This window comes from Apodemus sylvaticus, chromosome 2 (assembly GCF_947179515.1).
Source record: "Apodemus sylvaticus chromosome 2, mApoSyl1.1, whole genome shotgun sequence".
Classification (NCBI taxonomy): domain Eukaryota; kingdom Metazoa; phylum Chordata; class Mammalia; order Rodentia; family Muridae; genus Apodemus; species Apodemus sylvaticus.
Genome location: NC_067473.1, coordinates 32,415,829 through 32,429,630, shown reverse-complemented (window position 1 = coordinate 32,429,630; position 13,802 = coordinate 32,415,829). Strand labels below are relative to the sequence as shown.

General features: G+C 34.3%; 1 protein-coding gene across 3 annotated transcripts in view; it reads right to left on the bottom strand.

Moving 5' to 3' along the window:
• The window catches only part of Glcci1 (glucocorticoid induced 1), a 75,844-nt gene that overhangs the window by 27,927 nt on the left and 34,115 nt on the right, over positions 1–13,802 (bottom strand). For all 3 annotated transcript variants that reach the window (XM_052173236.1, XM_052173237.1, XM_052173238.1), the window contains exon 3: positions 5,784–5,870. In XM_052173236.1, coding sequence (XP_052029196.1) covers positions 5,784–5,870 — 87 coding nt within the window. The remainder of the gene's footprint in view (positions 1–5,783; positions 5,871–13,802) is intronic.

Sequence of the window (13,802 nt, the reverse complement as noted above, 5' to 3'; positions counted from 1 at the left end):
TCAATATACTACAGAGATTGGAGATGGGAGTGTCTTTTACTTTAATGTGATATTCATTGTAAATTTTCTTCTGCAAGAACTACTTACATCTCAAAAACATCCAGAGGAAGCTGGACTCCCAGGTGCTCTAACACGCCCAGGATCATAGGAAGCCACAACATCCACCCCAAACCGGGAGTATCTGGGAACCCCCAGGAATCCAGGGATGCTCAGAGTGCCTCCATAAAGAAACTAGAGAGAGCAGAAACTAGCAGCTTGACAGCACACCTGAAAGCTCTAGAACAAAAAGAAGCAAATACACCCAAGAGGAGTAGATGGCAGGAAATAATCAAACTCAGGGCTGAAATCAACCAAGTTGAAATAAAAAGAACTATACAAAGAATCAACAAAACTAGGAGCTGGTTCTTTGAGAAAAATCAACAAGATAGATAAACCCTTAGCCAGACTAACCAGAGGGCACAGAGACTGTATCTAAATTAATAAAAATCAGAACTGAAAAGGGAGACATAACAACAGAAACCGAGGAAATTAAAAAAAAAAAAAAAAAAAAAAAAAAAAAAAAAAAGGAAAACTTTTAAATGAAGAGTAATCTTGATACTACATTAGGAGCACTGGGACCTATAGGTTCCAGAAATGAAGTAGCAGAAAAAAAGACCTCAGAAGTATATAGCTACAATATCCTATTTTTGTTATTGATATTTTAACAAATGGTGTACTAGAACATACTTTCTTTGTACAAATAGACATCCTTATATTGTGAATTTATCACTTGTCAAATGTATATGACAAAATTTTAAACATTATGATTAGCTATGATAAAATGTTCTAATGATGCACATTCTGACTGTTATACTTTCTAACCATTGTTCAGAGTGACTTGAAGGCTAGTTTGTTTATGACTATATCAACCACAAATAAAAAATTATGATTAAAGGTTAATAACTGCTTATTGAGCAGTAAAGCACCATAGAAGTTATTGCACCACTTTAGACATTAATTGTTGTGTTTGGTTTTCAACAAAAGACCATAAGTACTATTATTACCCCCCATTTAAGAGGAATGAACATAGAATAGCAAGATTTTTAAAGCTTAATACATTCACATTAAATGTTAAAACTCAAATATGAATTAAATGGAATTCTGGAGTCTGCTCTCTTAGTATACTATAGCTACAATCTAGAATGTCCTCCCAAAGGCTCATGTGTTTGTTAGAAGAGCTGGTTCTCAGCTTGCGGTGCTACTTGATGGTTGTGGAAACATTAAAAAGCAAAAAAATAAATAGCCAAAAGCTGTAAAGAACCCAGATGTCCTTCAACAAAGGAATGGATAAGAAACTGTAGTATATATACACAATGGAGTACTATTCAGCTATTAAAAACAATGAATTCATGAAATTCTTAAGTGTCTTCCTGGGCGAGGCAACCCAATCACAAAAGAATGCACATGGTATGCACTCACAAATAAGTGGATGCTAGCCCAAAAATCTCAAAAAAAAAACAAGTTACAATTCACAGAGCACAGGAAGCTCAAGAAGAAGGAGGACTTAAGTGAAGGTGCTTTGGTTCCTCTGAGAAAGGGAACAAAATATTCACAGGAGCAATAAGAGAGACAATGTGTAGAGCAAAGACTGAAGTAAAGGCCACCCAGAAACTGCCCTACCTGGGGATTTATCCTATAAACAGTCACCAAACCCCGACACTTTTATGGATGACAAGAAGTGTATACCAAAAGGAGCATGCCATGGCTGTCTCTGGAGGGGCCTTGCCAGAGCCTTACACATACAGAAGCTGATGCTAGCAGCTAACCCTTGGTCTGGGCTTGGAGTCCCCAATAGAGGAGTTGGAGGGTGGTCTGGAGGAGCTGAAGGGGTTTACAGTCCCATGGGAAGAACAATGATTTCAGCCACCCAGACGCCCCAGGGCTCCCAGGGACTAAATCATCAACCAAGGTACACATGGTTCCAGCCAAAAATGTGGCAGAGGAATGCCTTGTTGTCGGGCATCAGTGGGAGGAGTGGTCCTTGGTCAGATGAAGGCTCAATAGATGCCCCAACAAAGGGAAATAGGAGGATGGGGAAGGTGGGAGTGGGTTGGGTGGAGGGGCATATACTTGGAGGCGGGGTTGGGGGTTTTCAGGGAGGGGAAAAACGGGGAAAGGTTTTACCATTTGAAATGTAAATGAAGATTATATTCAATAAAAAAAATTAGCAAGCCTTATGGAAAAATATTAGGTCACTGGGTGTGTGCTGGGATTATACAGCTACCCAAATCCTTCCTGTCTTTTTCTTTACTTCCTGGCCACCATGAATTAACAAAGCCTCCTCTATTACATGCTTCAGTATGATGAGTTGCATCACCACAGTACAAAGAAAAAGATCCTGGTGATTACTGACTGAAAAATTTGAAACTATGTACCAAAATAAACCTTTCTTCTTTTTAACCCGATTATCTTACATATTTTGGTATAGTAGTAGAAAGCTAAGACAACCACCACACTATATTGGCTGAAGAATCAAGATAAAAAAAAAAGATAAATTTTATAAAAGTAAACAAACCAGAATAAAATATTTAGCAAGAGTTGTGTTATATCACTTGCTGTTTCTAAATAATCATGAAAGACAATCTAATTCTTCTGACAATGAAATTGGTTTTAAAGCTCAGGGTATTAGTAATTTTGATACTAAACAAGGATTATATAACATGATTTAATGCAAAAAAAAAAGCTGTAATGCTTTTAAAGATTAAGTATATCCTTAGAACCATTTCTACAGTCTAGCTAAAAGCAAATTGATTCCTATACATCATCCATATATCTGTAAAAAATACAGTCTCACATAAATGACCCAGGGATAGACAGAGACAACTCACATAACAAAAATCTCAAACACAGCTTGCTTTAAGAGAACTTCCATAAACAAAGTTTTAACACAGAAGTGTATTTATAACTATCAACACAGTATTAACAAATGTAGCAGACTGTGCGGATTAGGTTTTACTGCCAGCTTGGCAAAACCTAGAGTCTCTTGGAATGAGGGAACCTCAACTAAAGAGTAACCCAAATCAGACTCTTCTGTGGCCATGGCTATGAGGAACTGTCATGCCTGGTGATTGACAGGGGAAGGCCCAGCCTACTGTGGGCAGCAGCATTCCTAGGTAAGTGAACTAAGGTTGTATAAAAAGCTAATTTATTGTGAGTCAGGGAACAAGCAAGAAGCAGAGGCAGTGCCCTGATATGGTTCATACCTACGCCCCTGCCCTGACTCCCCTCTCACAGTGCACTGTATCCTCAAAGATGAGAATTGTCCTTCCTTTAAGTTGCTTTTGGCATACTACAACAGAGAAAAGTAACAAGATCAGACTAACTTTTCAAAAGCATTTGCAAATCCACTTAATATCTTAATTAGATCCATTTTACAGATGGTAAAACACTTAAAAATAAAGTGAAATCATATGAAACACCTAATAAACAAATGGTTAATCTAGTCTTTGACCTTCCATTTCTAACCCCTTTTTAGTACTTCACAATGCTGTGCAAGTAATGTTTAACTACAAATATGTACCAGTCAGGAACTCAACCACTTCACTAAGCAACTTCCTGAATGTCAGAAATATTATGCGCTATAAAACTGAAAGAAGAACAAAACCTCGACAAAGCAATTAATGATCTCCCTCTCTCTCTCTTCTTCCTCCCTCTCTCTGTCTCCCTTTCTCCCACTCTTGTCCACTCCCCCTCCAGTGTGTGTGTGTGTATACACAAGACTGTCTTTTAAGTTATAGTCTTTTACAATCTAAACTGCGTTTTCCATCGGCATCTTGAATTTCCTTTGCAATTATTTCACTTCAAACAAAAATACCACAACTTATACTATTCTAACCCCAAGTTTTCATAAATAAAATTGCTCAATTATTTTCATTACATCTAGAGTACTAAAATATTTATTTTGACAATTTTGTTTGGTTTTATGGTTGTTTTACAGGGAGATCAATCAATTCTTCTAATTACAGTGTTCCCTCTTAGCAGCATATATCATGTGTTACAATAGTCATTCAGCTATATCACAGCCATGAGAGATAACCACAGTATGTCTGAAACTATATTGAACTGAGACAAAATGGCAAATTTGATTTTCCCATTATTTATATATATCCTACAGGTGATGTCTATTTCAGCCTAGATGTATTAAACTGAGCATTTTATTCTGTTTCTTATAAAGAAATCTATATTCACTATTTATTTGGGTAAGAAGTAGGCCAGAATTGCAGATTTTCTACATTCAGAACATAAAAAAGTGGCTAAAAATGAAATCATAGACAGTATCATGCTATTAGACCATTTGGTTTAGACATCACAGTACATGAGAAACCTGACAACTTAAAGTATATAAAAAATTAATACTGGTAAGAATGAAACTTTGCATAGGAAAAACATTCAAGAGAAATGCTGAGGTTGAAGAGCTGGCTCAGCCGTTATCAGTGCTTGCTGTTGTGGAAGACCCAGGCTTGGTTCACAGTAACTCCAGTTCCAGGAGAATCATGGCCTTTCTGGTCATCATGAGCACTACAAGCATGTGGTTCATATACAGACAAGCAGGCACATACACACATAAACATAAATAAAATCTGAGAGAATGCCTATGCTTATCATACAGCAAAACTGGTTTACTGCCGAACTTGCAGAAATTTCAAGGAGACAACACTGATCCAAGTGTTAGGAGTCAAAACTAAGTGATTTCATTCTGAGTTCAAAATATAAAAACTGCAGGTTAGAATTTTGTCAGCTTAACACATGCTACAATTACCTGGGAAGAGGAACCTCAATTGTGAAAGATGCCCTGTAGGCAACCTAACAGGGCATTTTCTAGATTAATGATTGATATGGGAGGGTTCCACACACTATGAGCAGTGGCACTCCTGGAGAGGTGGTCCTGGGTTGTATAAGAAAGGTAACTAAGGAAGCCATGTGTAACAACGAGCAAGTTAACAGCACTTCTCCATGGTCTCTGCTTTAGTTCCTGCCTTGGTTCTCCCAAATCTATAACCTGTAATCTATAACCTGGAAACTGAAATAAACCCTTTGTTCCTCAAGTTGCTTCTGGTCACAGTGTTTTATCACAGCACTAGAAAGAAAATAAAAACATACTTAGCGACCTCCACTAAGATGAGTACAGTAGTTCTCTTAAAAGATGAGTTCTCATCACTGAGAAGATATGACAAAGATGAGATAGTCATCTTCGAAAGAAGTGCTTACTAGGAGATCTCTGAACTAGATAGTTAACTCTAGGTTTCTATAGCTTAGAAAGGACAAATAGGTAAGAATTAAAATGATTTACACAGATAAAATAGGAAAAATGATATAAATATAGTTATGTTGATCATAATAAATCACGGATCATTTCTAAAAGATTTGGCTTCTACTGTGCTACTGGGTCCCAAAAAGTCATAATAAGCTACAAATACTTAAAGAGGCTATCAGAAAACAAAAAAATATTGTATAAAGCTATGATATATGGTTCTTCTTGCTGTAACTTTAAAAAAGCAAGCTAAGAGAGAAATAAAGGTAACTAAAAACAGTGATATAAAGATTATTATACAAGATCAGAGTTCATTCTAGAAATGCTATAGTTGATGGGGAACCTAAATATTTATTGAGAATATGAAAATTCCAAACAAGAAAAATTCACATTTAAACAAAATGTAAGATTCAACTCTGTGTATGAAAAAATAGGTTACAATAAATGGATGTCTTCTAAACAAGTCTTGGAATGAAATAAAAAAATGACTTACCTCTTTCAGTTGATCAGCACTTCCCCATGATGCAGAGCGCTGGTGTGATCGTTTTTCTGCTCCCTCTTCTGCCCAACAACTAGGTGTCTTTAAAGCCAACCAGACAAATCAAAATGTTAAGAAATGGAAATGTCACTACTACCTAATCTCGTGTAACTAAAATACTTCCTTAGCATTTGTAAAAACTTTTAAATGTTAATTAATCAGACTTGATTAATTTAATCCAAGATGTCTGAGACATCTCTACATTAAAAAACTATTTGATACTTTCATATCAGCATTAATAACACAGCAAATTCTAAGCATATCGTGAAGATTTGCATACTGAGCTTTTTTTGTTTGTTTGGATATGGTTTTAGTTTTCGAGTCAGGGCTTCTGTGTGTAGCCCTGGCTATCTGCAACTGACTCTGTAGACCAGACTAGTCTAGAACTCAAGAGATTTGCCTGCCTCTGCCTCCCAAGTACTGGGATTAAAGGCATGCATAACCACTTTCTAGTTTACATACTGAAATTTATAGAGAGCAAAGTAAGTATGAAATATTCTACTGAAAACAGACAGAAGGTTAAAAGAACTTTCAGAACCATTTGTAATATAGATTATCTTATATAACAAACATCAGGCTAGAGGGTCAATTTTACTAAGAGAAGAAAATATTGACAGGATTCTCTTTGGGGAAAAGAATTAGTCAACTTTATTTTAAAAATACAGTTAATATAAAACCTATCAGAAAATTATTAAAAACAAATATAAATCAAATGTATTGATTTAAAAATGAAAGTAATGCAGCTTTTAGAAAAAATTAAGCTACTATGAAAGTTATTTAAACTAAAATATAATTTTCAATTATTTAAGCATTAATACATATTAACTAAAGTATAACACTGTTGTCATAAAATAAGAAATTTAGGAGTTAAGTTTTAAAAAAAATCCAAATGTTAAAATACCACACTTTAACACTTGAGAAAAATCTAGTATAATGTAAGTTAGAAAAAGTAAAAACTGGGAGACAGACAATGGGTAATGATTACCACAATAAATACATGTGGCAGTAAAATGCTTTTTGTAATGCTTACACTTGAGAAGCTGCATAATGAGATAAAGAAACCATCATCCAGTTTATTTATACAGTTCATATGCTTATGAGCATCTTTAAAATTACTCCCTCTTAAAAGTGTCAATTGTCTAAAACCAAACTAGTGACAATTGAATACCAATTGGATAGGGAAGAGCAGAGCTCAAGGGGTTCGCTATTAAAGGGAGCCACTTCATCAACTCAAAGAGCATTTTATTCAACTGACAAGAAAGAGAATAAGAAATAATACATTTAATAATGTTTGTCAAAATTATCAAAATTTCCTATGTTCAATCCTAGATAGGACAACCTGAAAATAATTTTGCCCTCCAAATAATATCATCTGTAACAATCTATTATAGAATTTTTCCTTTGTGACCATTTTTGTCAAGATTTTGAGGTTCTGTATGACTTAACACTTAATATTTCTTCTAAGCAGTACTCTTTTGTCACCAAAAACAAAAACAAAAGATCACAACACTTATAAACCAAAAGTACAGTCACAGGAAAAAAAAACTTAGTCATGGAAATGAATAATGCTAGAGAAGAAAAGCTAAATAAATGTTAATCCAATTTCTTCAATGTTGAATATTTCATAAATGTTTAAAATTGTAAGCAGAAAACTTACTATTGGACAAGATAAAATCATAGAGGTTCTGTCCTTTGGTATCAGTGAGACCCAAGGCTCAATTGCCATTATTTTGTCTACAATCTGAACTACAATTTTTGAAAAAGTGCTATTTATATCTTTGCTTCTAGATATTACTAAGAATGTTTAATAAAAGCATTCCATGGCCAAATAAATTTGGGAGAAATCATTTATTCCATCTTTCTACTCCATATACAATATAATCTAGCATTCTAAAAACTCAAATACATACACACTTTTTAAAAAGCCTGCTGAACTTTTCTTTACTTACATGATCACTGGACACTTATTTTACAAGTGTACTTACTAACAACATGTAAAACAGTAGTCCACAGAGAGTTTGGAAAAACAGTCCTCAATAATTTTATTCTTGTATATAACAGAATGATCTTTGGCCACTATACTTTAGGAGGTTCCTCTTTCTATTCAAATTGCCTCTACTATCAAGGAAGAGAAAAGGAACCTTTTATGCATCTAAACAATGTAAGTCTAAAAACCTAAGACTACTGATAAAAGAAATTACCCAATTAAAATCTGCCATGTTGGCCACATTGACCACTCGTGTATCTTGCCACATTTTAGTATGTAATGCTTTAAAATTCTCTTATCCCTGACAATGAGTAACTACTAGATACTGCCAAATATTTTTCATACCATTCCAATAAACTCCACTGAATTCATAAAAACTAACCATGCTTAGATAATGGTAAACGTAAGTAACAGCCAAAGGAGTTTTCGTAACTCAAAGTACCATTTATTTGTAAAATTACAAAGACAAACAATACATGTCTGAATTACAGTTCTAACCTTACAGTACTTATAGAATTTCAGCGCCATTTCAAGCTCCAAGGTAATCTATCATCTCTAAGCCGTTTCCTGTCAGACAAGACTTACTGTTCATAACTGTATTAAGAAACTGATAGCACTAATAATAATGACATTAATACACTGTACTTAACCTTAATGACAGTGAAATATAGTCTATTACAAAGGTAGTTGCAATAGGGCAGTGTAATAGATAGCTGAGTGTTGTTTTTGTAGAGGACCTTGGGTCAGTTCTCAGCACCAAGAGAATGGCCAACAACCATGAAAGCTAACAACTTTCTTTAACTTTGGTTCCAGAGGATGCTACTACACTCACTTCTGGCCTCTGCAGGTACTGCACACTCACAGTGCCCAGATATAAAACACCTGTATACAGAAAATAAAATATTTTTTTAAAGTAGCATCTTAATTTCTGGATAAGCATAACATAGATTATTCTGCATAGCCTTCACTGTAGTAGGTAAAAGAGTTATCCTGTAAATTCTGGAAGCACAAAAAACTTTTCAAATGGTTTTCATTGTTCCTTTCATGTAAAAAAAAAAAAAACATTGACACAAAATAAGTGTTACCATCTAGAGATGCATAATCTTTTCTCATACTATTCCTTTATCAAATTCTAAACTATAATCTTACAAAGCACATCTGGAGGTGATCAGTCAGTCCACACCAAAGTAGCCATGGTCCTGGTTTGGGTAGAAATTTTTATTTATTGTTTAAGGGACATACTTAACTGTACTAAGAAAAAAAACATGAATTTCTTAAGTATATTTTCATTCAAGTATAAGATGCACTTTGATCATACTGAATTCCAAAAATTTCCAAGATCTACTTTCACTTTTATGCCATACACATATAAATGATTATATATACACCTGTCAATATCCTTCTATATGAGAAAACATGCAATAATCTTCACTCTAAGTCTGACATTTCATGGAATAAGTTTAAGTTCTATCCACTTTCCTTCACACAAATTTTGTTCTTCTTTATGGCTCAATAAAAGTCCACTGCTGAGTACACATACGCAGGGCACATTTTCTCTCTTCATCTGTTGACAGACATGTAGGCCGATTCCACCCTGGCTATGGAGAACAGTACTATAATAAGGACATGCAGGCGTCTCTCTAGTCTGTTCTCTTAGATAACTAACTCTTGAGTACATTCCTAGTAGTGGTATAATTATTATATGGTAGTTTTACTTTTAGTATTTTCAGGAAACTCCACTCTGATTTCTACAGTGGCCACGCCCATTCAAACTGCCACTGGCATGTCATTTTCTTAGAGTAATTCTAACTGGGGTTTAAAAAAAATCAAAAATGTTTTGATTTGATTTGATTTGATTTTGTCCTGGTGGCTAAAAATGTTGAACACTTTTTAAATGTTTATTAGTTGTTTGTATTCCATCTTTTGAAAACTGTCCGATCATTTAATTTGCCCAACTAACTGACTCACTGGATTGTTTGGTAATCCACTTCAACAAATGGTGCTCAAAAATCTGGATAGCCACACACAGAAGAAAATTGACACCCTATTACTCACCCTGTCAAAAGCCAATCAAAAATGGATTAAAGTCCTTAATCTAAGACGTGAAACTCTGCATCCATTAGAAAAAAATATATGGGAAATAGTTTAAGGCATAGGGATAGGCAAAGATTTTCAGACAAAACCTTTTAATAGAACAGGAAATAATCCAAGAATTGACAAATTTGGAGGGGAGGTGGTAAAGAGATGGTTTAGTCAAGAGCTTGTCACACAAGCATGATGACCTGAGTTTAACCCCTAGAATCCCTGTAAAAAAAACTGGGCATGGTGACACATTTGTAACCCTAGTTCTGGGGAGGAAGAGATCACTCCATGGAGTTCCTTGGTAAGGTAGCCTAGTCTAACTGGTAAATTCCAGTCCAGTAAGAAATGCTGTCTCCACAAACAAGGTAGACAGAGCCTGAGGAACAACACTTGATGTTGACCTATAACCTCCACACATACACCTACACACACACTTTCACGTTTCCACAAACACATGTATACCCACACACATACATGCACAAACAGAACTAACAAATGGAATTACATAAACTGAAGAAGCTTCCAGACAGCAAAGGGAGTAACTGAAAAAAACAGCCGACAAAATGGTTAGCACTATGTGTATTAATGACTGATTAATATGTAGAACATGCAAAGCACTCAAAAAGTTAAATACCAATAATAATAATAATAATAATAATAATAATAATAATAATAAGTGCTTCTTTTTCTTAAAAAAAATTTCAACAGAAAGCCCCTGAAGCAAGGGTACAGCAAACCCAAATTGTTCTATCAATTGTGATTTAGGGTTAAAAAACAATAAATTTCTGATCTAAGTTGTAAATTGAAAGTTCTCTATTTTTAATTATTAAGGTCTATATCACTTGTTCCTTTGATTACCTAAACAAGCTATTCTCAGATAAAAGGAGAGGAGGTTGGACATTTTAATACTATTTCAAAGAATGGATATATTTTAATTCAGAGCTCTGATTACTAAATGATGGCTACAGCCAACTCATAAATACATATTCTCAAAGACAGACTTCTAAAGAAGACTATTGGTAGATCATAATAAACCTCCCTTTACAAAAGCTTAATGAGATTAAAAAAAGCTTACATAATGCATCTTTTAATATGTTGATTTTCATAATTTTAACCATGAAACATTTAAAATTACAATTAAAATAATTTAAAATAGGAAATAAAAACATCACCTAAAGAAAGAACACACATATACAAAAATTCCATTTATGATTTTGTTTTCTTTTTGAGTTTTTCTGTTTTTGTTTGGGTTTTGTTTTTGTTTCATTTGAGACAGGGTTTCTACTTATCCTTGGCTGTCCTGAAACACTCAGGAGACCAGGCTGACCTTGAACTCATAGAGATCCGCCAGCCTCTGACTCCCTGAGTCCCGAGAGCTGGGATTAAAGGTATGTGCCACCACCGCTGGCATCTTTTAAGACTTAACAACCCACTTTTCATCCTTAAAGGATACAAGTTTTAATGGGGTTGTTTGAGGTAGAATTTTTACCATATCACCAAGGCTATTCTCAAATTCCTAGGCTCAAGTGACCTTCCTCCAAGTATCTGGTTCACGGAACACATGTATTGAAATTTCTTTCACATATAAACAAAGGACATAGTGACATGACAAATGTTTTTTTTCCCTACAGAACTGCAATCTAAAAACATACTATGCTAATAAATTTCATAGACTAAAATTCCTTCATACTAAAGTGACAATTCAAATGGTATTTATACCATTCTAGAACAAAAAGGAAGGAAATCTTGCAAGACCTTTTCACAAAGGAAGTATAACTAACACTAACCTATGTATTACATCATTTAGAAAAAACTTCAGACCTTCATGATAAACTTCTGAATATTTAATAAATATTAATAATTAATGTGCTATTATATATTTATTTTACATCTCTGCTAATAAAGTATTTTTCCGAAAATGTTCATTAGAGCAATCAAACAATAGTCTACTACTGAAATTCGCTACAGCTGAGAAGTGACATAGGTGGAAATTTGTCTCTCAGGGAAATTCATATCATAAAATGCTATCTTAAATGACAATAAAATGTCATTTTTTTATATAAGTAATCCATCATACAAGCAATTCCTCTTGAAAATAAACAAAATTAGTAAAATAAGAATATAAATACTGGACACATACACAGCAAGCATACTTACATCACAGCAAAATAATGCCCATTGAATACATTTACCTTAGAGACAAGAACAGTATTGGCTAGCATAGTCAGTAGTCTGAATGATTGACAGTATTAACATGCACAATTATAAGAGAAGACTTACAACATAAAATAGGGAAAAAGAAGACAGAATTATTGTTTGTATGATCATATCTGAAAAGCCAAAGAAAATTATGTGAAAATGTATTAGAAACAAGGACATTCAACTGAGATACAGTACAAATGAGAAGGTAGTCAAAGACCTTAATTTTAATAGCAGATCATAAAACAAAATATTAAGCAATATTTAGGTGATCTTATAAAAGAGGTTTTATATTGTTTTCTAAAACACAAAAATAACTGAAAACAAATAACCTTTTACTCAGGTAAGATTCAATGTTGTAAAGTTGATGGTTTCACAGCAATATTACATCAGAAAATAGTGCTTTTAATGAAAAATTAAAATCTTTTAAATTTAACTTAGGGGCTAGAATGATGGCTCAACAGTTAAGTGCCCTTGTCCTTGCAGAGAGCTCAGGTTGAGTTCCTAGCTCTTATAGTGTGACTCACAACCATCTGTTAACTCCAGTTCCAGGGGACCTAAGCATTTTCTGACATCTGTCTGCATCAGGCACAAACATAGAGTATAGACATATATGTAGACAAATACTCATACACATAAAATAAAAATAAATCTAAATATTTTAACTTGGGCATTAAGGTTACTTACTATATTCAAGCTTTAGGAACAGTTTTTCAGCCTTTGTCCCTAAGTGTAAAGAATGTTCATTCTCAGATCATATTTTAAATCTGTGTTTGAAACTGTGAAGTGTGTGTGTGTGAGTGTGTGTGTGTGTGTGTGTGTATGAGTAAAGTGGACACAATGAAAACAGTCTATAGCAATAATCAAAGGTGATTTCTGTAATTTCCCAGGCTTATGAATGATTATAACTGTTCGCAGACTCTGACTTTGGAGTGGAGCTTTAAAAAGCTCATATACATTTGTTATAACAAGGGAAAGGACCAGGCTCTATTGCTGCTCCATCCCTCTAGGCTACTGAGTGACAAGGAGAAGTGTTAGCTTCTTACTAACCTTATCCTTTGGGTATGAGCAAGAAAATACTTCAGAGTTCTAAGCTATCTGTGTGTACTGTTGAATAGTTACCATCTCATAATCCAGTATACCAATAGGCAGTATATAATCATTTCAAACACTTTTTAAAAGCTTCTTGGAGCATGGTGTTGTTTATTTTAATTAAAATCTCGCAACACTTTCAATGTGGAAATAAAATCAATATCAAAAAGGAATAGATGAAAGACATAAAATAGAAGTCCTTCTGCCCAGTTTTGTTAGTAACTTACATTAACTTTTTTTTTCTATCTTATTCAAAGTTTTAAAAACAAAGTCTTAATAGTTTACTGTCCTGTTCATCTGTGGGCTTTACTTTGATCTTTTCCTCATTCAGTAGAGACAGTTTTCTCTGTGTGAGTAATCCATCCAAATATGGGCTAGGGGCCTGTTATGTCACTGCTCTGTAGCTCATGCCAGCTGATAGGCTGTGTTCAAGGCTTAAGAGACAAATGCAATATACAGATTCAACGCAATACCCATCAAAATCCCAACTCAATTCTTCACAGTGTTAGAAAGAGCAATCCTCAAATTCATCTGGAATAACAAAAAACCCAGCATAGCTAAAACTATTCTCAACAATAAAAGAAATTCGGGGGGTTTCAGTATCCCTGACCTCA